Source organism: Mirounga leonina, unplaced genomic scaffold (genome assembly GCF_011800145.1).
Source record: "Mirounga leonina isolate KUSES-001 unplaced genomic scaffold, KU_Mleo_1.0 Mir_200, whole genome shotgun sequence".
In the NCBI taxonomy this organism is placed as follows: domain Eukaryota; kingdom Metazoa; phylum Chordata; class Mammalia; order Carnivora; family Phocidae; genus Mirounga; species Mirounga leonina.
This window is the reverse complement of record NW_023270503.1, coordinates 23938991-23966885: the sequence shown is the minus strand read 5'-3', so window position 1 is coordinate 23966885 and position 27895 is coordinate 23938991. Positions and strand designations below refer to the sequence as shown.

Sequence of the window (27895 nt, the reverse complement as noted above, 5' to 3'; positions counted from 1 at the left end):
TAAATTTCGAACCAGGCTGGTCTGAAGCCAGAGAGGATTCCTTCTCGATAATGCCCGGCAGCGCCCTCCAAGCGCTGTGCGTACTCACACGGCACCTCATTCCAGGAGGTAAGTGGGGCAGGACCAATTCTGTCCGCCCGAGGCGCTGGTCAGAGCGCATATTCCGGGGGTGCCCCCGACACACAGAATCGGATTATTAGAGGCAGCCCCGGGAAATCTCCCTTTAGACAGCTTCAGGAGATTTTGGGGGGCCGCCCGTTAGGGAGGGGGGGCGGTCGCGGCAATAACCAGGTGAGGATGGACAGGGGCTTGCACCGAGACGGCGAAATAATCCCTTTTCTCAGAAGTGTCACGTAGCCCCAACTCCCGCTATTGTTGGACTCCGATGCCTGGCAGCACAAAATCGCCTGGGGGCTCATTTCCCTCCCCCGAGGCGCTGAAAGGCGAGGGACTAAATAAAAGGCTGGTGGCTTTCCACTCACCAGGCACGGGGCTTGAGTGGCCGAAAAGCAGGTGGCCCCTGCCACACCAGGGCGACACTGGACTGAGGTGTAATGTATGTACTATTTATAGGGCATTTCTGGGCCTCACCCTAAGGACTTCTGATTGGCTTTAGGGGAGATCTATCACTCATCTTTTGGATTCGAGGTGGGTGGAAGGTCAACCACGACCAATACAAAACCACTCCTCGGCTAAACCCCTCCTCGTCTAGCTTCCTGTTGCTGTCCATCATCCACCTAGCGGGCGGGACTTTGCCTTCCGCCAATTGGCTGGCGAACATGTCGTTCACTCTTCAGTAGGTTTCCGGTTGGTGCCCTCTACCGTCCATCAGTGACATTTCACAGGTCGATTGGCTAAACCAACGTCGCTCTAGATGCCTCTCTTTGATTGGTTATTGGTGCTGTCGGTCCCCAATGTACTGAACTTTTATTGGTGAACGCTGCCGTCGCTCGGGCGGTGGCGGGCTCCGGGATTGGCGGGTGCTGGGCGGGCGGTGTCAGGCTCTCGGTGGCGGCGGAGGCGGCGGAGGCCAGGGAGGAAGATGTCGTAATGAGCGGTGGGTCCTCGCCGCTGCCGGCGGGGTCTTCCCGGCCCCCAAGGGTCGGGAAGACGGGCAGAGGCCGCAGGGACGGGGAGCCGGGGCTGGGGGTTCCCCCCTGGGGCCGGGCCTGGCGCCGGGGCCCGGCTCCGGGAGGGGCGGGGGAGGGAGGATTCCCGCCCGGAGGAGGAGCGGGGATGGCCAGCCGGGCGGAGGCACCCGGAAGGGGGCGTTCGACTCCCCGCCCCCTCGGAGCCCGCTGGGCGGGAGGGTGGCGCTTCCGGGGGCTGGCAAGAGGTGCGGGCACCCGGGCGGGCCTGGCACCCCCCTCCGCCTGGTTGCCGACCCGCCTCAGTGCTGCTCGGCCCGTGGACATAGCCTGGGTCCGCCCCGAGGAGGCGGCCGACGCTCCTCGTCCTTGTCCTGGGTTCGGGGGACTCCTCCTGCACTCTGACTCTAGGTGCCCGCCAGCGATTCGGGGCCCTCCCGAGTGCAGAGAGGAGCAAGGGAATGCTTGAAATGCAGACGGCGCCAACCACATGGGCACTGCTGGGCAGAGAACCCAACCTGGTTCCCGATATGTCCCAATGCAGAGATGGTGTCCGGACACGAGGGCACCCCTTGGACAGATGACTTCTCGCCTTAGACTGCGGAGTGGGCAGAAACCTCCGTTTAATGTTTTTACTTGGGTCTTTGGAGTACCAGCTAGATACATGCAAGCTCTTAGCAGAATTGTTAGCCGTTTAAGAACTTGTTGACAAAGAGTTCCCAGCCTGTTAGCTGATGCTCCGTCGGGGGGACTGCTGATTTCCAAAAGCCAGGTGCAAACCTAAGGAATAACAAGAGAAACAAAACAAAACCGATACTTACTTTCTTCCTCCACCCCACCTCCATCCCCATTGCTGACTTAAGGTTTTCAGCCTCCTACCCGTGCTTCTTGGCTTATGTTCCCAGTGGCTTTCTAATTTTAGTTGAAAAGGAACTGTGTCTTCTCCTCTGGGCAATTGAGAAACCTGTCTTCACTGCGTTCCTTGGTTTTGATTCCAGTATACCCTCATGTTTGTTTCTTAATTAACTTGATCCAGAGGGACTCCCTCTGGCTCTTCTCAGTGCACATTCTCCCAAAGTTTGTTTTTCTTGAGGTTACTTCTTGCTCACTTGTTGATTCCTAGAGAAAGGGAGAGAGGAGCTAGAGATCTGCTTTAAGCAATGAATTGGCTCATGGTCCCCCATGACACTGATTTTAATCGATGATTTATAGGTGATGACTCTTTCAAGGTGCACTAGCATGCACTATCTAAAACTTGCATGCTCTAACCCAGAAGGCATTAAGTATCATAATGGAGGGCTAGGTGTTGAGTTGGTGTTTTGGGTAAGATTTTTAGGGCTAGAAAGTTAAGGGTGTTGGCCAATTCACAGAGAGGCTGTTAAAGGAACAGTGCAGGAGTCCACACCATAGAAGTCATTTTGATTAATAACACAAAGAAACATGTTGTCAGCAATAATGAATGTAACTGCAGTGTCTTGTTTTGTTTTAAATTCTTGTGTGCGATGAAGGGGGCGAATCTGTCAGACAACCTAGCAGTTGGGCTGATGATGTCAGTGTTCCAGTGGCTTCTAACAGGCATTAATACCTGTTGGAAATGGATTCTCATTGGCTGGGGCGATTGGTAAGTTTTCTAATTCTGGTTCTTCCCCTTGGTTGTAGAGAGGCTTACCCCCTTCATTTGAAAGCTGCAGCAAGGAAAAAAAAAACTGGTCTGACACAGTGTCTTTGCCAAGGAGACCCAAGTGGAGTTAGTTCATAATCAGATCCTCACCTGACTGCCCTATAGGGAGAACTGGCTCCTGGAGGAAGAGTTTGGCATCAGTGTTGACAGCACATAGACTGGCCAGTTTTTTTGTTTTTTTTTTTTTTTACCTCCGATTCTATTAGTTTGGGCCTCTGGAGGCCTGTCAGAGGAGAGAAGAAGCTGTAAGAAGATTTTGGCAAATTATCTGGGTAAAGGAGCTTCAGGGCGTAACAGCAGATAGGTTAGTTCATTTGGATATCTTGGCCTTGAACTTCCTCCTCCTTCTGTTGACTAATGGCAGCTCTCTGGAGAAGCTGCAGGGTCTCTGTAACCTGAACCATCCTTTGCCCATAGGCATGTGATAATTCGAGTCTGCTTTAAGCAAGTATTGCCCATCCAGGGCCCTTATGAAGATATTCTAAACTTGCTGTCAGCCAGTAGACCCTGGTATTGGCTTGAGTTCAGCAATCTTCTAGACTTTGTCACCCCATTTCTATGATGGAAATGTAGCATATTTTTCTTTTATGATTTATCTTTGCCTTCTTCATTCTCTGTTTACACACATATTGGAAGCCTTGCTTCCAAGGATTGAAAAATGTAATTATTTTGGAAGGGGTGGGCAATGGCCACAGAATGAAAGATGCAGAGAAACACTGCTTTAAAGTGCGTATAGAGTATTAGAAAGTGTAGAGATGTGAACACTTCTGAGTTTAAATGATTATGTGGTCCAGTTGAAACCTTGTGGGCTGAAGACTTGAAGTAAAATCTATTTGGAGAAACTCCAGTACTTTCTTATGAGTTTATTGGGTGATACATCTGGTTCCTTTGGGTAGCTCAACTGGATTAGGGAACTTCTAGTAAGTTCTAAGCTAGGAAAACTTGGCCTACATGCTGGACCAAATCAGTACAAGCTGGACTGAGAAATGTGCATCATGATGGAATGCATTTGTTGATGTTTTGCTTGTTTTTTGCTATGGATTAAGAGGGTAAAAACATGGGACATTACCAACTCAAGGGCATTGTCAGCCTAAGTAGGGAAGGGATTAGAGATCGCCCTAGAAGAGATGCTCCCAGGTGGTACTGGTAGATTTGTTCTAGTTGATAGGATTCCAGAATGGAAAACTGATTTTTCTGCTGCCTCACGGGATGATGGAAAGAGAACCCAGGAGCAAGCTCAGCCAGCACTCACTGCTTGGGGGAAGCCATGGCCTCTACCACGTGTCTAGGAAGTGGTCTTTCTGAGTGCTCCGAGGCCGTCACTGACACGGGGGATGACCAGGCTTCTCATCAGGGTGGGCTCTGGGCTGGTGGGCTCTGGGGAGATGAGCTCTGCTCAGGAGCAGCGGAGAGCGAAAGGGCTGAGTGCCCAGTTGAGATGCTCTTCAGTCTGTCCCCGGGAGCGGCTCCGAGCAGTGCTGAGATCAGGGCTGTTTGTGTCACGGGAAAAGCATGTGTGCAGGCCCAGCTGTTTGAATGCTCCCTCCGGACACCTCATTCCCTTAGCTAGTTTGTTTCAGCTGCCGAATCGCACGTGGCCAGAAGCCTCACCATCCCAGTGCCGAGGTTTAGCTTGGGTGACTGTTGTTTTTGATTCTAAGGGCTCTGAGATGCCAGTTTGTCCTTACGCACTGGCCTGCACCCTGCCAAATGTCCTCTTTCTAGAGCTCCCTCTTTGGGGTATTTGTTACCTCTCCTCTGGGACTCCGTGGAATCACAAAGCGGCTTCTCAGAGAGTGTGACTGGGGAATAAGAGATAGCAGGCAGGGCCGTGTGATTGGAAGTGGAACATTTCAGCCCCTGGTCAGTGTCTAACTGAAGTCTTCTCAGATTGGCCTCAACACAGACTGAAACATTTCCCAGCCTTCAGAACAGTAAATGGTATGAAGTCAGCACTCATCTCAGAACTGGTTCGCGCCCAGGATGAATGCGGGAGTGACTCAAATAAATGTGCTAAAGCAGAGAAAGCGTGTTTGTACAGAATGCTCTTCTAGGGGGAAAAAGTGTATCTTGCTTTCTTTTTTTCTCCCGTTCTCCAAGACAGCTCTGAGGTCAGGATTCTTTGTACCATTTCCTGGGGCTGCTCTGTCAGAGCGCAGAGCTTCCACCACCCTCCGCTGCCCTGGGTCCCCACTCACTTCTCCAGAGCCCCTTCTAGGACCAGTGGGTGTGACCCAGGCAGGATGCAAAGTAACAAATGACAGTCCCATTTCGAGGAGGGGTGTACATATAGCAGATGCTCTCATCTGAACTCATTCGGAAAAGAGCCCCCTCCCTGTGTATGTTAATCAAAAGAAGCATTGAAATGTGGTGCCTGGTGTGTGGTGATGAGGTGTGGGCTTGGAGATATTTGTCCAGGAGCAGGACTGGACCGTGCTGGTCTGCACACAAGCACTTGTCCCCTCATGACATGACTGGCAGGCTTGAGAGTTCCATCTGGGCCTGCATCAGCTGAGCCGACCTGGCAAGTGGATTCCCAGCCTCCTGCCAGGACACACACATCTGCGGGTTTTCTCTTGTAAACTCCATTTAGGCTCTCCTGCTCTACAGCCTCCAGGATTCATTCATTCATCCATTCAAAAAGAATATACTAAGCACCTACTATGTGCCAAGTAGGAGGGATACAACAGTGGGTAAAGCAAGGGGAAATCCCTGGCTTTAGGAAGCCTACATCTTAGCGGGTGACAATAAATAAATAACTCCTCGGTATTAGATATGGGAAGTGCTAAGGAGAAAAACAGAACAGAGGATAGAAGAATGGGAAAGGGTGAAATTTATATAGGGTGGTCAGGGAAAGTTTCAGTGAGATGGTGACGTGAGAGCAAAACGGGAGAGAAGGGAGAGAATCAGCCATGCTCAGTCTGGGGTGGGAGGCGGAGGGTGAAGGAGAACAGCAAGTGCAAAGGCCCTGAGAAAGGGCCAAACCTGGCATGTTGGGAAACCGCAGGGAGGCGAGCGTGGCTGAAGCAGTGAAGGGGAGTGACGGGATAGGTCAGAGGGGTCACAAGAGACAGGTCACATAGGGCCCTTATGTGTCGTGGTGGGGACTTTGGTTCTTTGAATGGGAGAGGGGATGCTGTTTGGGGCGGGGGAGGGCTCTGAGCAGAGGAGTACCATGAAGTGTGGATAGGTTTCATTCTGGATGCATGTTGCGAATAGGCTGATGGGAACAAGGTCAGAAGTCCAGATAGGAGGTTTTTGCATTTAACCAGGGGAGAGATGATGCAGACCTGAATCTGGGTGATAACAAGAGGTGGTGGTGAGAGCAGTCCGATGCTGAATATATTTTGAAGGTAGAACCTAAAGTGTCTGCTGACTGTCAGATGTAGAGTGTGGAAAATAAGAAGGGGCAAGGATGACTTGCAGGGTTTTTAGCACCAAACCGCTAGAAGGACAGAATTCCAACCCCTACATGAGGAAGTTTGAAGGAGACACAGAATTAGAGCGATATCAGTGGCTAGTTAGATTTGAGATGCTTGTTAACATATCCATGTGGAGATGTCAGTAGGCAGTTGGACATACAAGTCTGCAGATATAAATTTGGAAGTCATCATTACGTAGAACCTATGTACTGTTGGTTTTTAAAGCTGTGAGGCTAGATGAAATCACCCAGGAAACAGGTGTAAACAGAAGAAAGGTAAATGCTGAGACGGTACCCTGGGGCCGCCCAACCAATTAGAATTTGAGGAGAGGAGCACCCAGCAAAGGAATCTTCGAAGAAGTAGCTAGAGAGGTAGGCCAACCTGGCAAGTGTGTCCTAGAAGCCAAGTGGAGAAGTGTTTCAAGAAGAAAGGGGTCTGCTGTCAGATCAACACACAGAATGAGGCCTGAGAATTAACTGTTAGACTTAGCAACGTGAGGTCACTGGTGGTCTCTGTGGCATGGCAAAACCTGGAGCAGTTCCAGGAATGGCAGGAGAGGAATTAGGGGCAGCAATTATGGGTAACTGGCAAGGGGTTTTGCTTGAAATGGAGAGAAATAATGGAACTTAGCTGATGTAGGGAATTTTAACTTCTTAATGAAATGGTGGGCCCACATAAGGGTCCTGGGCTGAGGCCGGGGTCAAAGTTGGGCGCAGGGAAGGCTCCTAAAGTGTCTGGATAGAGACAAAATCTTCTTTTCCACCCTCCTCCTCTGGCCTGAGGCATTAGCCAGCTTAGCCAGCTGCCACCCACAGTGTCCTCCTGAATTGGAAGTCAGTGAAGTTCCTTTTGCCCGTATTGAGCTCTTCTGTATGGTTATTACAGTGTTGGAGACTTGCTTCTCAGCGCTTTGGAGTCTTTAACTGCCAGTGTCACTGCTCCCTCCATGCGGGCCAGTTCTCTTAGCTCATTTATGAACGCCCTTTGAGGTCCAGCTTTGTTCTCTTAAACCAGCCATGGCTTGCTTTTCCCTTACCAGCTCTGAATTCTTCCAGGCCAGGCAACTGGGAGAGACTGGGCTTAGACACTGTTTTGTTGGCTTCCGGCCCAGCTGCGCTGACCAAAATAGCCAGCAGAAGGACTGTTTGTGCAGAGTGAAATTCCTCCAGGGGAAATAACATAGCGCATGGCCAAGAAAGCCATGGTAGGAACCCATGAGGCAAAGAAAAAAAAAAAAGCCAAGTACCCCCAAGGTCTGGCTATGGAGTTTGACCCAAGTTCTCTCCAGAGGGAAAAGAGCTTCCTAAAGCCTCTTGTGGTATTTCTTTGGACCCCTTCTCTCATTCCTTGTGTCTCAGGAGTAGTGTTCTCAAGTGAAGGACCAGTGGAATGGCCCCCAGTCTGATGGCCAGGACTTCAGGGTCCTGTTGGAGGCCTCTTCCCGTTACTGGTGCTCCTTGAGCCAAACCATGGAAAGACCTCTAGGACAGATAGCACTCCCTGCTCTGTGAAGGGGGCTGTGGGGCCTGTGCATTGGCATATAGCAGGGGCACCTGACCCAGACTTGGGGGGCTGGAAGGGAAGAGGTCAGGAAAGGTTTTGCCTGAGTGAGTTATAAACCAAGCTCTGCGGACCGCCGTTGGCCAGATAAATGACAGAGAGCGCGTACACGCATGCGCGCAAACTTGGGCTCCAAGTGAGAGAGGGCAGGGCATAGTTCCAGAAATGGAAAACACTGACGTGCCTGTGGGGAGAGTTGGAAGAGCAAGAGATAAAGGAGAGGTGGAGGGGGGAAGGGCAGATTGTTTTGGCTTTTACAAGCTTATCATAAGATCATCTGGAAGCTATTGAAGGGTATAATCCGGAGTGGCTGGATGGGATTTGCATGTTAAAGATTCTTCTGACACTGATAGTGGAGGCTGGATTAGAGCGGGCAAGTCCAGAGGCTGGGGAGCCATTTTGAAGGCTTTGGGCAGTATTCCAGGCTGAGTGGAAGGTGGTTAATGCCAGGGTCATGGCGAAGGGGATGGAGAGCAGTGAGTGGATTGGAAAGAGGTTTATATTTAGGAGGTAGAATCATGAGGACTTGATGAGTCATTGGCGATGAGGTTGACGTTCAGGTTTCCTTGTGATTAGAAATACCAGGGAGAGGCTGGTTGAACCAAAGACTCCTCCGGCCTGCGGGCGCTGAAGGACCCCTGGGTTGTGTGCTGGGGCGTGGTGTAGCAGTGCATTGAAAACTGGCCTGGCCCACCCTGGGCACCCTCCTGTGAATATCGACAGAGACATTAAGCCCATGATTATTTAAAGGCGGGCGAGGGTTACCAGAGGGGTTAACCTCCTCTCAGGGGTCTGAGTAAATGACACGCTGGATCCGGAGTGGGCTCTCAATAAATTGCGCTGGGGAAAAAACAGGCTGAGACCTGAAGGGTGAGTAGGTGTTAGCTAGTAAAGAGAGAAGAGCTCTGAGCAAGGAAAGGGCAGCGGCAGAAATGAAAACTGCAAGGATCTGGAAGAGGGCCTGTGGAGGCTGGGGATGAGAAAGCTGGGGAGAGAACGGGCAAAGGTGGCAGCTCAGTGTGGGCAGTCCTGTGGCCCATCCAAGCGAAGGCCTGCAAAGGGCTCAGGAGACCGGCGCCACACACACCCCCTGGAGTCGTCAGTCTGCGGACGGTACCTGAAGCCTTGTGAGTGGGCACGGTCACTTGTGGAACGGGTATTGGGCGAGCAGGAGGGGTGTTGAGGAACAGTAGTATTGAAGGGTGGCAAAAGGCAGAGGAGCCCACAAGGCGAAGAGGAGGCCAGAGAGGTAGGAGAAGATCCGTGGGAATTTTGAGGAGGAGGAAACAGCGAAAGGGTCAAGAACTGCTGAAGAGGGTCTGTTGGCTCTAGCAGTGAGGAGGTCCTCGGTGACCTTGGCAGGAGCAGTGTCCGCAGAGAGCCGCTGCTCCAGGAAATTAGCAAGTGAGAAAAGAGGGAAGCAGTAAAGTGCTGGCAGCTTTTCCACCAAGTTTGGCCAGGGAGGGAGGGAAAAAAAGGCTGTCGCTGGAGGGGATGGTGGTGGAGATGGCTGATCTGTCCATCAAAAGCCAGAGGCTCAGCGGATGCCTTTTCTGCCGTGTTGAAACTAGACTGGCTTCCAGTATGGGGAGAGGAAGGTCAGGGGTGGTGCCGTCAAGCCCTCGACCCCACCCCCAGCCCCCCAGTCTGGAAGCCTTGCTTGATGCCACTGGAAGTTTTCCTTGGATGGAGCCTGAGAGCTACTGTTGTTTGTGTAATAAATCACGGTCAATCTTCACCAGCCAAGGGACTGTTGGGAAAGTTTTAGCCAACCTGAACTAATGAAGAGTCTGAATGACTGAACTCTGAAAGGAACGCAGCATTTCTTTCAAGAATACTCACTAAATCCCATTTACCGTGTTGCTAAATGTAGATTTCAGTGACCAGACATAAACTGTTAAAAGCAAATGGTATGATTAAAATGGTAGAAGCGGTATAAAACAATTACATGATTATGCCCAGGAGTCCCTTTGCAGTCTTCATACAATAGTTAGCCTCACTTTGAATAGTATGAAGACAAATTTAAGCACAATTTATGTCCCAATTACACGTTTAGATATAAGGTTCCAAATTAATGAGGTTCAAAGATCATAGTCTTGCAGTTACATATCTACGCCACTTCTGAACCACTTTTCATTTTCAAACACCCAACTGGAAATGCTTCTCTTTTCCCTTTCATGGTTAATCCCAGGATATAATTCTGCAATGGCAGGGAGATCAGTCTGTTTTGGTTGCCCAAGCTTGCAGCCCAGGGGCTGCAAAGCTCAGCGACACTAGGAGAGATACTTACAAACACTGGTTTGAAAGCTAGAGGGTTATTTCAGGAGCCAGCTGGGGAGGAAAATGAAACCAAACTGAAATGGTACAATGTCAGGCCCAGCAGTTCTGGCAGCTTGCTCCAGTAAATGCTGCTGTTAACTTCCTAACTGAAGAACCGCTCTGAGCCCAGCCCGAGCTCCAAACTGTTTGAGTCCAGGGTATCAAAGACTGCAGAGGGAGAGAGGAAGATGGGAAAGGGAGATGAGTAGGAAGCACGAGGCCTGTTTTCATTTCATTTGCACTCTGTCCTGTTCTAGTGCCCTTCCATTTCCTTAGCAGAAGATGTCTGTCTGCAGGAGAGTCAGTCACCCATTTTAGCCAAGGGAACCTGAGTCCAGGGGAGCCTCCTGGGAGAGCCCCCTGCCTTCCCTTCCCAGCCTTGGCCTCAAGTAACTCAGCTTGTTTTTAACAGCAACATGGTCTGAGAATTTAAAAAAATCTTCAATATCATTTAGTCCAGGTTCCCACCCCATCTAGACATCCCATCTCCAACAGAGACACACATCCTGCCTCTTGTCTAAATGATTCCAGAAAAGGGAGAACATTACCTCAAAAGGCAACTGATTCCATTTTTTGAAAGTTCCCCCTTCTGTTAATTTGAAGTCTGCCTTTTTAAAGTAAACTCTACATCCAGCATGGAGCTCAAACTCACAGCCCCAAGATCAGAAGTCACATGCTCTGCCTACTGAGCCAGCCAGGCACCTCAAAATCTGCCTTCTTGACGTTTCTATCCTGAAGTCTTTGAACCACGTATGGGGTGGATGCCCTGGTGGGTATCACTAGTCCGGCATCCTGGCCACACCACTGCAGCTGTCCTCTGAACAAGCTCCCATTGAAAATGCCCCTTTCAACATATCTCTCAGAACGAAACCTGACACTCCAGATGTGGCCTGAATGTGCAGAACACACTAGGACAATTATTTTTATCCCTCTATGATTGAACTTTTGGAAATGCAGTCCAAGATTGCAGTAGATTTTTGGCAACCACATCTAGATTCTATTGCCTCCTGTTTAGCTTTGAGGCAAACCCACTGGGGCTTTTTCACAGGAGGACCACTGTGAAGCTCTGTTGTTCCGTCCTATAGGCATGTGAATTTTTTTTTTTTTTAAAACCCAAGTGCAGGATGTACTCAACTTCAAAATTTAAAACACTATTTATTGATTATCCACTGTGTGCGTGCTGCTTCCATAGTAATTATTGACACCTCCCAGAATCCCAGGAGGATGCTGTTCCCTCTGTCCTATAGATGGCACAGTGAGCCTGAGAGGGATGTCCCAGCCACCCCACTGATGACAGCACGGCTCCAACTCTCATGGAGGTTTGGGACCTCATGCTCTAAAGCACTGCACATACTAGTTTGTAAAGATCTCTTTGAACCCTAATATCGACAGCCAGTGTATTTATAATCCTTCTCGGTCTTGTGACATCTGCAAGTTGAACGTGTCTGCTTGGTCTTTGCATGGTTTTCCAAACTTGGGTGGTGGGTCAACTACTCTAAAGCCACGTTTTCCAGCCTCTAGGGCACAGAACCAATTCAGTGAGTCACAACTAGCATTTAAAAAAAATGAAATAGAGTAGAAAAATACCCAAGTCCATCACACATAGTAAGGGCAGATTATTTTTTTCAAGAAACTCACTGCATGACCACAGGACAGGGAAGTGTGTGGGTGCGTGCATACTGGGTCTTGACGTAAACTGTTTTTATAACTGTGGCTCATGGTCTAAATAGTTTGAACACCACTGCTCTAAAGGAGAAATATTTTTGAGTCAGCTTAGATCGTTTTCATTTATAATGCTGCAACTTTACTTAATTATGCACACAAATCTGTTTATCAGCTCAATGATCCAGCTCCTATAAAATTAATTAACTACCAAAAAGCCAGTAAAAGTCACATCACCAGCCACATTCTGGGAGGATGACATCTGATTGAACCCAGATCACTGCTGTCAGCATAAGCACGGCCAACTTGACACCTCGGGCTGCTTGGGTTTCGCACGGCCTACCCTGCCATGTCTTGTGCAGAGCCATCATCCCTCACTTTGCACAAATGTAGCGCGAATTAAAACGTGCAGAATTAAGTTGTCTTAATTAGCCCACGCAGTTAGAGTGGTGCCACTTGGCACCGATACAGCTGTAAACACACACACACACACACACACGACCCCAAACAGGCAGAGCTTGGTAAAGTAGCAGTCACCCAGTGGATGTTTGTTTTTAAAAGATGCCCATCACAGTGATAACACAAGAGGAAAACATTCTGGCAGAAAAAGCACGCGCCTCCAAGGAGAAGCTGCAGACCCTCATCCTGGGACCCACCCCTAGTTTGAGACACCCCGGTTGCCCCTGCAGCAGCAAACCCCTCAGGATGTGCGGATCTCAGCACTTCTAGGGGGAGGCACATCTGGCTTAGCCCCCAGACTAGACCATCCTGCCTGCAGTTTTTTTCCCTTCTTGTTCCTAAGAATATTATGAAGATGTCAGTCAGATGCCTTGTTGAAATAAAAAAACACAGTGTATACTCTTCTCTTGATGTATCCAGGCAAAACCCCATGAGACAGCATGACTCCGTTTTTGCAGCCCTGTGCTTATTCCTCATGATCATTGTTTCCTTCAGTAATTGTAGTGTGCTGTTTGGTCATGTGTTCTCGGATTTTGCCAAGGATCAGTGTCTGTAATATTTCAGGATCTCCCTATACGATTTTGTCCAGAGCTGCCCTTTGGCTTCTCAACACAGTTTATTTCTCTGAAATAATAACCTTGTTTCTGTACTTCTCGAAAGCTACCTTCCAAAGGTTTAGGATGCAAGTCTCACTGCCTGGTGTCCTTTTCCTTTGTGATTTATGAACTACAGGATGGCATAGATTCTCTCCCCACCCCAAATTCTCATGATTTCCATTTTACTTCTATTTCTCTTATATCAGATTTCAGAGTAATTCCCCTCATTACTTCCTCAACATTCTTTATTTTTCTTTATTTAAAAAAAAAAAAAGAATAGAGTATATTGACTGTGGGAAAATGAGAAAATCCAGAAAAAACAGGAAAAAAATTTAAGTCAAGCAAAATTCTACCACCAAGAGATAATGGGTTTCAACATTCCAGCATTTTCAAAGACTTTTCCTGCTGTATTCACATATAGAAATATGTCCATGTTTAACGAAAACAGAATTTACTCTATTTTCATTCTTCTTCTTATATTCAGTCATTAGTTCTAGTCTTGGTGAAGCCTTTGGGGCCATACCTATTAGCCTACGTAAATTCACTTAAAGCGGTTACCCATATGCTGAAGATCATTACCTGGGCCATGGCGCTTTTGTGGTGAAGGCTGAGCATAAAGCACCTAAGACTTCCTCATGGAGCAGGTGTATCTTTGTCAGGGATCCTGGCTGAGAGACGCTACTCTCCCAGGCTGACTTGGCATCTGGCTATAGCAGGAGTGAGCAAGAAGCTTGGGTTGGGGTGCCTGGGTGGCTCAGTCGTTAAGCGTCTGCCTTCGGCTCAAATGTAGCGCGAATTAAAACGTGCAGAATTAATTAAAGGGTCCTGGGATCAAGTCCCACATCGGGCTCCCTGCTCCTCAGGAAGCCTGCTTCTCCTTCTCTCACTCCCCCTGCTTGTGTTCCTGCTCTCGCTCTCTCTCTCTGTCAAATAAATAAATAAAATCTTAAAAAAAAAAAAAAAAAGCTTGGGTTAGAACTAGAGGATGAACTGCAGGGGTGAGGGGGACTCCCCTGCTCACCAAATAGGGATTCCGACCCAGCTAGAGGGAGTCAGCGGTACCCCATAGAGACAGCTGTTAGGTCACTGAAGCTGGTCTTGGCAAAGTCTCGTATCTTCGTGTTGTCCCAGGCTTTACGATGGCTGGAGACAGGACCAGCTGCCCTCACAGCCCGGGATGGACAAGTCATTGGAAAGCAGAGGTCATCCACTGAACAAGACGTAGGCTTGCTAACCTTGAGTGGGGAGGCGTAAGGAAAGGTTTACCTCTCAGAGAAGCAGCAGTGAAGAGAGGCAAAAAGGGTATCTGAGGCCCGTGGGCCTGGGTTCCATTTGGGCATCTTGTGCATTATTCCGTCTCCTCTTCCAACAGATCCACAGACCAGCATGGCCGCTACTGCCGCTGTCAGTCCCAGCGACTACCTGCAGCCCGCCGCCTCCACCACCCAGGTGAGTGGGCAGCGGGTTCTGAGCGTTGGGGGCTGCACCAGCCTGGAAGCACTCGCTGAAGCTGACATTAAACCACAGCTGAAGACTCTGTCCTGGCTCACTATAAACACCCTGGGATATGAGCCCTGGGAAGGTTCGGTTGTCTGCTTTTTCTGAACTGAGAAGCCAGGGCCACTTACCTGAGGTGGCACAGTTGAGTCGGGGGGAAAAGCAGGATTTCCCCACTGACCATAAAAGGGAAATAGAGGCTGGGTCCCTACACTCCAGAGGTTCTATCCTTGTCACCTCGAAAGAGCAGCCCTCCCCACCTTACCAAAGTGTTTATTCTTCCTGCGGCCTGTCCCTTCTTCTTTCCCTCCGTCCCTCCCTCAGTCCTTCCTCAGCTGAGGAATCAGGGGCCCCTTAACGCCTGTGATGGGCCAGTGGACTTCTGCCTAAGAGCTGAGGGTGATTCCGTGACCCCCTGAGAAACAAGCCTGCTGGGAAGTAAGGGTGTTGGTTCACCCTGTAAATGGGGACTCCTGGAGAGTTCCTTCCTGAGAAAGACATTGCCTACTCTTTCTCCCTCAAAGAGGAGCCAGCAGGGAAGGGAAAGATGTTGGCACCGTGCCTACCACAGAGGTGGCGAAGAGCCTGCCAAGAGGAGAGGACCATGAAGGGCAGAGGGTGGCTGGGCAGCAGGTTCACGTCTCACCTTTCCTCCGCTTGTTCTCTCGCAGGATTCCCAGCCATCTCCTCTAGCCCTGCTTGCTGCAACATGTAGCAAAATTGGCCCTCCTGCCGTGGAAGCTGCGGTGACCCCTCCTGCTCCCCCCCAGCCCACACCACGGAAACTCGTCCCCATCAAACCTGCCCCTCTCCCTCTCAGTCCTGGCAAGAATAGCTTTGGAATCTTGTCCTCCAAAGGAAACATCCTTCAGATTCAGGGGTCGCAACTGAGTGCATCCTATCCTGGGGGGCAGCTGGTGTTCGCTATCCAGAACCCCACTGTGATCAACAAAGGGACCCGATCAAATGCCAATATCCAGTACCAGGCGGTCCCTCAGATACAGGCGAGCAACTCCCAGACTATCCAGGTACAGCCCAGTCTCACCAACCAGATCCAGATCATCCCCGGCACCAGCCAAGCCATCATCAGCCCCTCACCATCCAGTCACAAGCCTGTCCCCATCAAGCCAGCCCCCGTCCAGAAGTCGAGTACGACCACCACCCCTGTGCAGAGTGGGGCCAATGTGGTGAAGCTGACAGGTGGGGGCGGCAACGTGACGCTCACTCTGCCCGTCAACAACCTTGTGAACACCAGCGACTCCGGGGCCACCACTCAGCTCCTCACGGAGAGCCCCCCCACCCCACTGTCTAAGACTAACAAGAAAGCCAGGAAGAAGAGTCTCCCTGCCTCCCAGCCCCCTGTGGCTGTGGCCGAGCAGGTGGAGACGGTGCTGATTGAGACCACTGCGGACAACATCATCCAGGCAGGAAACAACCTGCTCATTGTTCAGAGCCCCGGTGGGGGCCAGCCCGCCGTGGTTCAGCAGGTCCAGGTGGTGCCCCCCAAGGCCGAGCAGCAGCAGGTGGTGCAGATCCCCCAGCAGGCCCTGCGGGTGGTGCAGGCGGCATCTGCCACCCTCCCCACCGTCCCCCAGAAGCCCTCCCAGAACTTTCAGATCCAGGCGGCTGAGCCGACGCCTACTCAGGTACCACACTCACCCTCTGCACCTGCCTCTCTCTCCTTCGCACTGAATGGCTGACTCTCTGTTCCCCCTTGGCTTGCTTGGAAGATGATGCTGATGCATCTCCTGGTTTGACCTGAGTGCTAGGAGTCCGTGTTGCCTGGGGTGGGCAGTGAGTGGCCATTTCTGCCGACACATGGGGTCTCTTCAGTTCAGAGGGTTATGTACAGCTCATCCTTAGAAATCAGATGAGACGTCCCTATATACCTATATTATGGTCCACTTCTTTTTGGGGAGTCTTTTTTGGAGGGTGGGTAGGGGGCAGATACATACTTGTTTTTTTAAATAAAATTTACTTTTTTTGATAGAACTACATACTCAGAACAGTAGCAAGAAAAACGAATTTCAGTCAGAACCATAGAATTTGATTTAAAGCAAGAACAAGGAGAAAAATTCTGGTCATTGTTAATGGCAAGGAAAAAAATAGGAAGACAGGGCACCTGGGTGGCTCAGTTTGTTAAGCGACTGCCTTCGGCTCAGGTCATGATCCTGGAGTCCCAGGATTGAGTCCCCCATCGGGCTCCTGCTCGGCAGGGAGTCTGCTTCTCCCTCTGACCCTCCCCCCTCTCACGTGCTCTCTCTCTCTCTCTCTCTCAAATAAATAAAATCTTTAAAAAAAAAAAAAAAAAACAGGAAGACATAGCCCAGCTTGACAGCAGGAATACTTAGGCTAGATCCATCTGGGATGTTAATAATTCAATAAGAATGTTCTTTTTGGGGGCTTATATGAAGGTGCCATATTACTCGAATCTCTTTGGCCCTGTGAGGTGGTTTTATTGTTTGTGTATGCCTAGTAAATGCCAGAGATTATGCCCATGTTGCAGATGGGAGAACCTGGAACTCAGGAAGTATCCAAGAGCTCGTGGGGCATAGATGACAAGAGCCAGGATTCAACTCAAGTTTCTGACTTCAAACCCCATGCTCTTTTCCACTTTTCACCTTGACTTGCTGTTTCTCAGTGTGGCAGGTGCTACAGTTAAAATTGAGGACAAGGTTGTTGTTGTTGTTGTTAAGGATCTTTTTAAATATAAGAATATAGCTCCTGCCATTGAGGAATTTATAATCTGGAGTTGTCTGGAGAGAGAACAGAAGCATCACAGAGAGTGACAGTGGGGAGTTATGTCCTCTCCTGGGTGGAGAAGGAGTGCCCTTGAGATTGAGCTATGGACATGGAAGTCACACAGGAGAAAATCTGAGGCCTGCCCTGGAATGCCTCCTCCATCCTGGCATATTAAGTATTGCCAAGTGATTTTCTTTACACTGTTTAATTTACTTACTAGAATTCCTATGAGGTTCCATTACCAGACCTACCTTACAGATGAAGAACTGAGGTGACAGCTCAGGTGCACACGTCCTTGGCGGTACCTCCCCTCCCTTCCCTGAGGTCCCATATCTTGAGATTGATGGAGGCACGGCTTAACCCAGGTCTTCCTAAGGAAATAATCATACATATGCAGAAAGTTTTAGCTGCCTTATTTTTTTTTTTTTTTTAAGATTTTATTTATTTTTTTGACAGAGAGAGACATAGCGAGAGCAGGAACACAAGCAGGGGGAGTGGGAGAGGGAGAAGCAGGCTTCCCGCAGAGTAGGGAGCCTGATGTGTGGGACTCAATCCCAGGACCCTGGGATCATGACCTGAGCGGAAGGCAGACGCTTAACGACTGAGCCACCCAGGCGCCCTTAGCTACCTTATTTCTTAAAGATGACATAGTTTTCCAATATCCTGAGTTGCTGTATATTACACAACTAATACTCTCTTAACTGTAGATTAGGCAGTTTACAGTCTTACAGCTAACTAAATTCCTAAAAGTGGGGCAAAGCATATGCACATTTTTCTGAAAGGTATTATATTCTGTATCAGAGATGGGCAGTCCACAGCCTGGGGTCAAATCTGGCCCACGCTTCTGTTTTTGTTGTAAATAAAGTTGAACTGGAATGCAGACATTGGAATGCCCGTGTGCACTGCATTTGCACTACAAGGCAGGGACCTCGTCATGACCTGCAGAGTTTAAAATACTTACTGTCTGCCCTTTACAGAAAAGGTCTGCTGACCCCTGCTCTATATTATGAACAAAAAATGTTCTAGTAACAGAAATTTGAGATACACAGAAATAGCATTGATATGCAAAAGGGGTACGATAAGATGTGTCTATTCATTAAGAGATGACATGAGGTTTGTTTCTTTGCTTTTAACTGAGAAACAATCCCAAACAACCCAGGAATTAAAAATAACTCTAATCAAAATCACAGCAGGATTTTTTTTTTTTTTTTTAACAAATAACTTTTTGCTCCTGGATCATTTGAGTGTAAGTTGCCACCATGATCCCTGTCACTTCCAAATGTTTTATAGAAAGTGTCTCATTATTACATGCAAGGACATTGTACATGACAACAATACAATTAGCAATGAAACATGCTAATGTCTTTCGTTCCCCAGTCTTTACTTGATATTCACGACCTTGACACTTTGGAAGGCTACAGGCCAGTTATTTGGAATACGGTCCTCAGTTTAGGTGTCTGTGATGTTTCCTCATGACATGTGGGTTGTGTGGTTTTTGTGGCTTGTTTTTTGTTTGCTTTGGGGTTTTTTTTGCAGAAATACCGCAGACGTGATGCTGTGTTCTCACTGTCCCCTAAAAGGGGTGCGTGATTTCAGTTTGTCTCAGTACTGAGGACAATTAAAGTGATGTTCGCCAGATTTCTGCACCTTTTTTTCTTTGTAACGAATTAGTATTTTGTAGGGAGGTACTTTGAGATTACGTAAATATCCCATTCCTCATCAGACTTTTTCCCACTTGTTTTAGTATCTTTTATTATGATAGAGGTTTTCTTAAAATTAATGTTTTGTTTTAGAAGAACTTTCTATTTACAGAAAGGTTGCAAAGGGAGTACATAGTGTCTCTTTCCCTCTCGCTTGGTTTCCCCAATTGTTAAACATCATACAGGTACCTTTGTCAAAACGAAGACACTGACATTGGCACATGACTGTTAACTAACTTCACACTTGGTTTGGATACCACCAGCTTTTCCACTTATGTCCTCTTTCTGTTCCAAGATCCAGTCCACATACCACGTTGCACTTAGTGGCCCAGGACCCTCAGGTGATAGCTTTTGGTCCTTGTTTTCCATGATCTTGACAGTCGTGAACTGTATCGGTCAAATATCCTACAGAACTTCCCCCACTCTGGGGTTATGGGCTTTTGGAAAGAATACTGCAGAGGTGACATGGCCCTCTCACATTATATGAGGAGCACGTGATATCCATATGACATCCTGGTGATGCCCTGTCCCTGATGATAACCTTTTGCACTGATTAAGGCAACGTTGGCCAGGTCTCTTCATTGGAAGTTGCTACTTTTCCCTTTCTCTGTTCTTCAGAAGGGAGTTGCTAAGTCTCCCGTCTTCGGGGGTGGGAATTAAGCTGTACATCCTGGAAAAGAAAGTTATCTATGAAATATTATTTGGAATTCTTCTATAAGGAAAAGTTTTTTCTTCTTTGTTCAGTTTACTTTTTCGATCATTATTTATTTATTTATTTTTTAAAGATTTTATTTATTTATTTGACAGAGAGAGACATAGTGAGAGAGGGAACACAAGCAGGGAGAGCGGGAGAGGGAGAAGCAGGCTTCCCGCTGAGGAGGGAGCCCGATGCGGGGCTCGATCCCAGGACCCCGGGATCAGGACCTGAGCCGAAGGCAGACGCTTAACAACTGAGCCACCCAGGCGCCCCTCAATCATTTATTTATTAGCAGTAGGGGTTCGTGTGTATTTATTTTATACTTTGGGTTATAAGCCAGAATCATGTTATTTATTTTGTTGCTCACATTGTTCCCAGCTTCGGCCATTTGGAGTGCTTTGAAGATGGCCCCTGTATCCCCTGGCCCACTCCCACCTTTTGTTGCTTTTTTAAATCAGCTATGAGATATTCACGTGCTATGAAATTTACCCTTTTAAAGTGTACAGCTCAGTGGGTTTTAGTATATTCACAGAGCTGTACACTCATCCCTGCTGAGAACATTTTCATCCCCCCAAAAGAGACCCTCTACCTTTAGTAGTACCTCCTCATTTCCCCTCTCCCCCCAACTCCCCTGGCAACCACGAATCCATTTTTTTTGTCTCTGTGAATTGGCCTATTCTGGACATTTCGTTTAAATACAATCTGACAGTAGGTGATTTTTTGCAACTGACTTCTTTCACTTAGTAGTAGTGTTTTCAAGGTTCACCCCTGTTGTCGTAGGTGTCAGTGCTTCATTCCTTGTATTTCTTACTTATTTAAGTAAGTAAGTACTACCTTACTTTAGAGGTACTACTAAAGGTAGAGGGTCTCTTTTGGGGGATGAAAATGTTCTCAGCAGGGATGAGTGTACAGCTCTGTGAATATACTAAAACCCACTGAGCTGTACACTTTAAAAGGGTAAATTTCATAGCACCTGAATATCTCAAAGCTGATTTAAAAAAGCAACAAAAGGTGGGAGTGGGCCAGGGGATACAGGGGCCATCTTCTTAGCCCTGGGATCGACCGTTCTTGGAGAGTGCAGTAATGGTTGTTTAAATATGTCATTCTCTTCTCCATTCGTTTATGTCAATAGGGACTATTAGGTTCCCATTTTATTCAGTGGGTTGTAATCCATTAGTATTAAGATTTTGACGTTCAAGTTACCCTGTTTGGCCAGTGGGAGCGCCCTCAAGTTGGCTCCTGTGTCCTTTTCCCGTCGTACCCCCGTTCCTTGAGGACCTTCTTACTTGCTGGTACCACAGATGTTCCAGTCTCTTCTTGTACTCTCCCTGCCCCCAAACCTGGAATCCGTTTTTTTCTCCAAGGAGCCCTGGTTCCTTTTAGTGGAGCATGATATTTAGAAGCTGAAACCCGGGTGCTGGGTGAGCTCATTGCCCCTGGAGCGTTGCTGCTCCCAGCCCTTCTCAGTAGACACAGCCAAGAACTATATATAAATATACATACATATATATGTACACACATGTAATGCCTGGATATATAGACATAGGTATGGACACACACATGTACACCTACAGATATACACACATTTATATCTATATTTCTGTCTTTATATCGAAACTCAAGAGTTGCCACAATACCTCTGATTCCTATCTAGTGCCACACACTTCATCCTAGTTTCTCCCTTTCCATATTTGTAACCTTCTTCTGACAGTGAGAAACCTAGCTTCCTTTAGCCTTAATATATTCCACATGGACACGCTCCTCAGCCTGCTGGGCCGGCGACACCCGGGCCGGCCCGCTATCATCACTGCCCCACAGAAGCCCTCCTCGTCCCATTCAGGCTCTAACGTGCATATCTTGCCGCCTTTGAGACACACTCCCAAATTTCCCTCCGGCAAGCCTAGACCACTTTATACTCCCGCTCCTGATGTAAGAATAAGTGCCTGTCTCCCTTCTGTCTCACCAACGGTGAGCATTATATTTTATTTTTCCATCTTTGCCAATCTGAGGTGGGAACAACTGTTTCTCATCGATTGTGCCTCTTAAGAGCTGTTTTCATTTGTTTGGTGGTCTTTCACAGTGCATCTTTTCTGACGTCACCATTTCGCTGCCTTCTAGTTCTCTAATTCTGAGGGCTGGCGGTGTATTTTTCCATGCTGAGTAAATTCAGTGTTGGTTTCCAATCAGCAATCAGCATTTTGCTACCTTAGTACAGGGATGCCATCGGCAGTGTGAACGTAGGTCTGGGCCAGTTGGAGAAGACTTGGGTGGACCAAGAGGCACCCCCACTTCTCACCTGGGCGGTGAGGGCGGTGACACTGCATTCAAAGGTGTGGGGGCGTGGGGTGCAGTCTGTCCTGGGGCACTGACCCTTTTCCTCCGGCCCTTCCAGGTCTACATCCGTACGCCTTCCGGTGAGGTGCAGACGGTCCTTGTCCAGGACGGCCCCCCAGCAACAGCTGCAGCCCCCTCTGCCACCACGTGTAGCAGCCCTGCGTCCCGTGCTCCCCATCTGAGTGGGACCAGCAGAAAGCACTCGGCCGCCATCCTCCGGAAAGAGCGCCCCCTGCCAAAGATCGCCCCCGCCGGGAGCATCATCAGCCTGAACGCAGCGCAACTGGCAGCCGCGGCCCAGGCCATGCAGACCATCAGCATCAACGGTGTCCAGGTCCAGGGCGTGCCTGTCACCATCACCAGCACCGGCGGTGAGGGGAGGGCCCCTGAGCCAGGGTGTGGGCAGCGGGCCTGTTTGTCCCGCCCGTGAGAACTGTGGGCCAGCCTGGGGTTCCCAGTCACCGCAGCGAGGACACTGCCCATCATTTGCCTGGCCCCTTCTAGCTTAAGAGCATGTCCTTACAGTTGCCCTCTGAGATCATCTAAGACACATGTTGGCCCCACCTGACAGCTGAAGATCTTGGAATATGATGTAGACATAAGATGTACTCAGGAAAACTCCAACTAACATACACATGCAGATTACTTTGGTACAGACACGAGGGAGATGTTCAAGGGAGGTTCCAGGTAAAGGGACATGAAAGAAGGCTTCTGGAAGGAGACAGCCTTGAGTTAAGGTGGGAAGGAGAGGACAGAGCCTTTGGCAGCGGGAATGGCTTGTCCTGCACTTCGTTTCGGTAGTTATATTTGGTAGTATTTACAGTGCGAAAGCGCCTTGCACATAATCAAGGGCACACTGTAGCTACGTAGCAAAAATGGTTCCTTGTACTTCAGCAGGGTGTTCTTTAACTGGGTGAAGAGCACTTTTCAAGGTAGTGGAAGCTCTCCGAATCTCCTCTTTCCATCCTTAAATGAGTTTACAGCACTTAACGTATTGTGCGTCTGGGTTAGGGGCATGGGATGCATCCACTCAGAGAGACACCAGTGTTAGGTCAGTGACACTCCCCCTGCTTGAGAATGGCTTTATGCAAGTCGTAGAGGACTTGATTTTGTCCTGTTTCTCATTCTTTGTACCAACGATCCCTGGAGACCTTCCTGAGAGCCTGAGCTTGGAGGAGTTTCCAAAGAAACACTCCCAAGACAAGCCAAGACAGGAACTTTCCCCACTGAAGTCACGTGGGCAGTGTAGTGACTCAGGACACCGACCATGACGTCAACTGCCTGGGTTCAGATCCAGGTCCTACCAGTGATTAGCTGTGGCCTTGATACGTTATTGAGCCTCAGGTCCCTCAACTACAAAAGAGGGATAATGGTGTCTGATTTATGAAGGCTAAGCAAGTTAACACATTTGAAGCCTTGAAAATGGTATGTGGCACATAAGAGCCTCACAGAAATAGGAGCTGCCGCCACGACCACCTTTATCGAGGGCAGAAGGGCATCCGGCTTCCGCACCCTCAACTGTGCCCCCCTCTGCCCCACAGGGCAGCAGCAGCTGACGGTGCAGAACGTCTCCGGGAACAACCTGACCATCAGTGGGCTAAGCCCCACCCAGATCCAGCTGCAGATGGAGCAGGCCCTGGCTGGAGAGGCCCAGCCTGGGGAGAAGCGGCGCCGCATGGCCTGCACGTGTCCCAACTGCAAGGATGGGGACAAGAGGTAACGTGGGGCTGGGGGTAGTCCAGACCACCAGCCTGGCACATGCCTGTTACCCCAGCCCTTCTGTGGGACACAGATGGAAAGGGGATGTCCTCCTCACCCTTCCTGTGCCCTTGGACCTGACCTCGCATTCTCTCTCCATCCTGTCCTGCCTCCATCTTCTACCTCCTCCCTTTCTCGGCTTCCCACTCCCTCTGTCCCTGCCCCTCAACCCAATTCCCAGGTCCGGAGAGCAGGGCAAGAAGAAGCACGTGTGCCATATCCCCGACTGTGGCAAGACTTTCCGGAAGACGTCCTTGCTGCGGGCCCACGTGCGCCTGCACACCGGCGAGCGGCCCTTTGTCTGCAACTGGTTCTTCTGTGGAAAGAGGTTCACCCGGAGCGATGAGCTGCAGCGGCACGCCCGCACGCACACAGGTCTGCCGCCCGCCCCCGCGGCCCCCTCGGGCCCGCACCCCCTCTGCTGCCTTCAGCAGCATCCCGACTCCTGGCCCTGCCGACGAGCTGCCCCACTGAGCAAGAGCCACAGACTGTTCTCAGGGGGGCCAGGACGACCCAGGAAATCCCTTCAAGCCAGTCCTTTACTGCAGTGTTTCCCAAACGGAGGTCATTTCCCTGACCCAGCCTCCACGACTTCCGCCAGAGCCGCAGAGTTACTTATTTAACAAGCCCTGGTGGAGAGGGCCAAGCACCGTACAGTGCTTTTTACCCATGAACTCATTTAATCCTCTGAACGACTGTGGGGAGGGCTCTTTGATTGTGCCCATTTTACTGAGGCCTAGAGAGGTGGCCGGGTCACCCAGCTAGTGACAGGTGGAGCCGGGTTCAACCCAGGCGCTCTGTCCCAGGTCCATACTCATCACTTCCCCACACTGCCTTTCCTGCTAGTATCTACCAAATGACTTCCCTCACATCGTTTCACTGTTTTTACTCATTTGTGTCCAGTGCCATGTGTTTGACCCCGCAGGCTTGATATCATAGTTACATGTTTTAACGCACTGGCAAATAGAGAACGATAAAATAGAAAAACGTTCACCCGTCTGCCACCAAGCACTGCTGCGGGAATCTCCGGCGGCCCCCAGCACACGCTTTGAGAACCGCTGCTAGAGCGAGGGCGTCCGTGAGCAGACCCCTGTCCTGGGACCGCCATCCTGGGCCTGGGGATGGGGCACACGACCCGAAGCCAAAGTCCTTGGCCGGTGAGGGGCAGGGGAGGGGGACAGATCCTGCCCCCCCCCCCCCCGCCCCGGGACTAAAGAGTCACTACTCAGAACAGCAGTGGCGGGCCAGCGAGGAGTGGGGCTTTCCTCGCAGGGGGAAGACATGGAGCCAGGGTTAGTCACAGGGACGGAGATCAGAAGGAAGCAGGTGATAGCCTTCCCTACACAGGAAGAGCCCTCGTGCAGGTACAGGGGCCCACGTTGGGGCGCTTCAGGCAGGGGAGGGAGGATGGGAACAGAGGAGACGGGGAAGTGACGTCACACGGGGGCGCAGAGAAACGAGAACTGCCGCAGGCTTTGCGTGAGTCGACCGTAGGGAGCGGATGTGTAAGCAGGAGGTGGGTAGACCAGGATGGCGATGCCAGCTTTACAGGGTGACCCCCCCCTCGTCGGCTGGGACAGTGTCTGCACGTGGGCTCCCAATGACGTGCATCTTGTCTTCCCAGGGGACAAACGCTTCGAGTGTGCCCAGTGTCAGAAGCGCTTCATGAGGAGTGACCATCTCACCAAGCATTACAAGACCCACCTGGTCACGAAGAACTTGTAAGGCCAACTGAGGCAGGAGGCCCCGAAGACACAGTCCCTCATCTGCGTCCTGCCTGGGCCCCTGGTGGAAAGGAGGTCCCCGGGCTGCCGTCGGCCCCTCCCTTCTGTTCTGCGACTGTCCCCCCAGGAAGGGGCTCCGCTGCCCCTACTCGCCTCCCTCTCAAGCCCCTCGGCTCCGCCCCGGCCCTCCCCTCTCACCTCGAGCTCCCGGCCTGCCCAGACCGTGGACGTTGGCCGTGCCCAATGAGACGTTCTAAACCAGGACGAGTGGGAACCCTTATTTCCAAAGGAAAAACATGAATTTCACTCCGTCGAGGAGCAAAGTGAGCCCCCCCAGTCCTCTCCCCCAACACTGCCGGAGCCGCATTGTGCCCTCCCTCCCCCCCCCCCCCCCCCCCCCCCCGCCCCTCCCCAGCCCACCAGCCACCTCGGATGCCCTGGGACCCTGCACCCAGGGCACCACTGGCACCCCCTTCCCCCCGGAGAGGCTCACGGGGCTGCCTCCACTCCACATGCCCAGCCCTGCCACAGCTCTCCTCCAGCACATTCCAACTTTCTATTTAAAAAGTCAAGCTACCCACCGATGCCCTCTTTTTCTATGGAGAACGTTGCCTTATACTCTACTTCAGATGATGAACACTGTGTATTGTGTGTGCTTTAAAGTTTTATTTAATTGCTCCCTTCTTCCTGTCCTCGTTACTCACCTCCCCCACGCCTGCTTCAGTTTAGGGTTTGGGGGGCAATGAAGAGCATACGGATTTTTTTTCCCTCATTCTAGCAATTCTCTTTTCTAAATGACACAGCATTTCAACTCGAATCTGGATCCAGATAAAAACACCTTCACCTCCTGACCCCTTCCCTCTCCCCCTCATCCCACCCCAGCTGTGGCCCCAGCCCTACTCGTGTACAGTGTATATTGTATAATGGACAATTGTGTCTACTACATGTTTAAAAACATATTGCTTGTTATTTTTGAGGCTTTTAAATTAAACAAAAATCCAACTTTATTTTTAGTTGTAACTGCTTGAGGTATGTTTTATGAATTAAGTGACAGATTTGTTATCCTTTATTAACGATGTACTTTGTTGGTCAGCACTGGGCTGACAAAAATTTTTTCTTGCTAATAAATTTAGTTGCCTGAGGCAAAAATCTGCAACCTGGCGGTGCAGCTTCTTTCCTCTCTCACCTCGGAGAGCTTGGAGAAGGGGACTCCAGAAGAGGGAGCCCTGGCCTCTCCCAGCAGTCCGCACGGGGACCAAGGCAGGACCAAGGCAGGACCTGGCCCTCCTGGCGTCGGCATGAGCCCCCAAAGCCCCCGGGTGGGACCTCGGGCCAGGGCCCAGCACAGGCGTTCCTGCTTCTTTGAGCCAGTTTTGCGGGAATCAAAGCTGGCGCACGCTCTGCCTGCAGACTCAAGTGACAGCAATGCCTTCCTTACGAGCGAGAGAGTTCCCCAGCTCAACTCCCCTGCCCCGGGAGGAAGGCTTTGGCCTCAGAACCTTTTAGCAACAACTCTCGGGGAGAGAGAGCCAGAGGGCCCTTGGCTTCATCACTCCCCGGAGGCTAGAGAGTCTGGAGAAAAGGCAGTTCCCTAAGGCCAAGATCCGTTCCCAGGGTGGAGGGCTGGGAGCCCAGCTTTCCCCGGGCGAGGACCCTGACCACGGATTGTGTTTTTCTTCCGTCCCCCACCCCAGACAGGCCAGCCCAAGTGCGGCACCTCTGAAATTTTGGTGGGGCTCTCGGGGGTGGGGGGGGTGGGCAGAGCTCTGAGGAGGATGTGGGTGCACGTGTTTAAACCTGGCGGGGCCAGAAGAGCATCTGGGCTGAAGGGAGAGGTGAGTGACAGAACAGTATGTGCTTTCTCCTTTTAACAACATGCCTCTTCACCTCCAAGGGACACAGCGAGGGTCGCTGCGCCGTGCAGGAGTGGGCAGGCTTGGTTTTGAGCTCTCCGCTCCCTCACTTGGGTCCTCTGCCGCTGGCGGCCTGCCTTGGCGAGCAAGCAGCTTTTCCTCAGAGCCAGTCCACCCTCACATCTAAAGACATAAAAAGGTTATGATCTCAGATAGATCACAGGTTCTCTGCCCCTGATCACTACACATAGCCCTTTGGGGGAAACCAGACCTACAGCTGCATCTGCCCCAGCACAGAAGCCTCTCGGCCAACTTCCATCAGTCCTCTATCTCATCGCTGCCCGGGCAGGGGGGAGACGTGAGGAGTGTCTCTCCCTCCCTCACGTGTGGGTTACATGGCTAGAAAAGTGTCTTTGCTGTGTCCTGAACTGGGATTGATGGAGAGAAGGGGAACATGAGCACATTGCCCACTTTTTGCCAATTTCCCCCCTTAGCTTTGCTCTTCGGCGCAAAGAACGATCCTCTCCTGAGAGCTGATTCCAGTCACGTGCTTTTATGCTTCATGTGCGGAAACTGACCCAACTCCCGGGCAACCTTTGGTGATGAGGGGGCCAGCCCCCAGCGAGCAGAACTGCCTACTGGCACTCGGATTTCCCTTCTCCAGTGAGATACTCAGGTTCCAAGTTAGGCCTGACTACCTCTGCCTCCCATGGGGCGCCTAAGTCAGACAGGCAGTGGGAGAGTGCTGCCTGGTGCGGGTGATGGCATGAGCAAAGAAGGGAGACTGGTGGTAAGGGAGCCCT

The 27895-nt window shown here is 50.4% G+C and overlaps 2 protein-coding genes across 13 annotated transcripts in view; one reads left to right on the top strand and one right to left on the bottom strand.

Moving 5' to 3' along the window:
- The window catches only part of SP6 (Sp6 transcription factor), a 73959-nt gene that overhangs the window by 40976 nt on the left and 5088 nt on the right, over positions 1–27895 (bottom strand). For 3 of the 9 annotated variants that reach the window (XM_035026956.1, XM_035026959.1, XM_035026958.1), the window contains exon 2: positions 17278–17397. The gene's annotated coding sequence lies outside the window, so the exon portion shown is untranslated. Of the gene's footprint in view, positions 1–482; positions 551–1776; positions 1869–1967; positions 2208–10041; positions 10239–17277; positions 19473–27895 lie in introns of those variants that run through there. The other 6 variants (XR_004683207.1, XR_004683206.1, XR_004683208.1 and 3 more) reach the window with 6 other exon arrangements.
- Positions 36–26415, top strand: SP2 (Sp2 transcription factor). 4 transcript variants are annotated; one of them, XM_035026955.1, is made up of 8 exons: positions 1011–1057; positions 2597–2709; positions 14160–14236; positions 14956–15930; positions 21816–22128; positions 23299–23473; positions 23697–23890; positions 25140–26414. In XM_035026955.1, the coding sequence occupies exons 3-8, from the start codon at positions 14174–14176 to the stop codon at positions 25238–25240; spliced, it is 1821 nt and encodes a 606-aa protein (XP_034882846.1). In that variant the 5' UTR covers positions 1011–1057; positions 2597–2709; positions 14160–14173; the 3' UTR covers positions 25241–26414. The 4 variants fall into 4 exon arrangements, with proteins under 4 accessions (XP_034882844.1, XP_034882845.1, XP_034882846.1 ...); XM_035026953.1 differs by lacking the exons at positions 1011–1057; positions 2597–2709 and adding an exon at positions 36–108; XM_035026954.1 differs by lacking the exon at positions 2597–2709 and having other exon boundaries at positions 972–1057.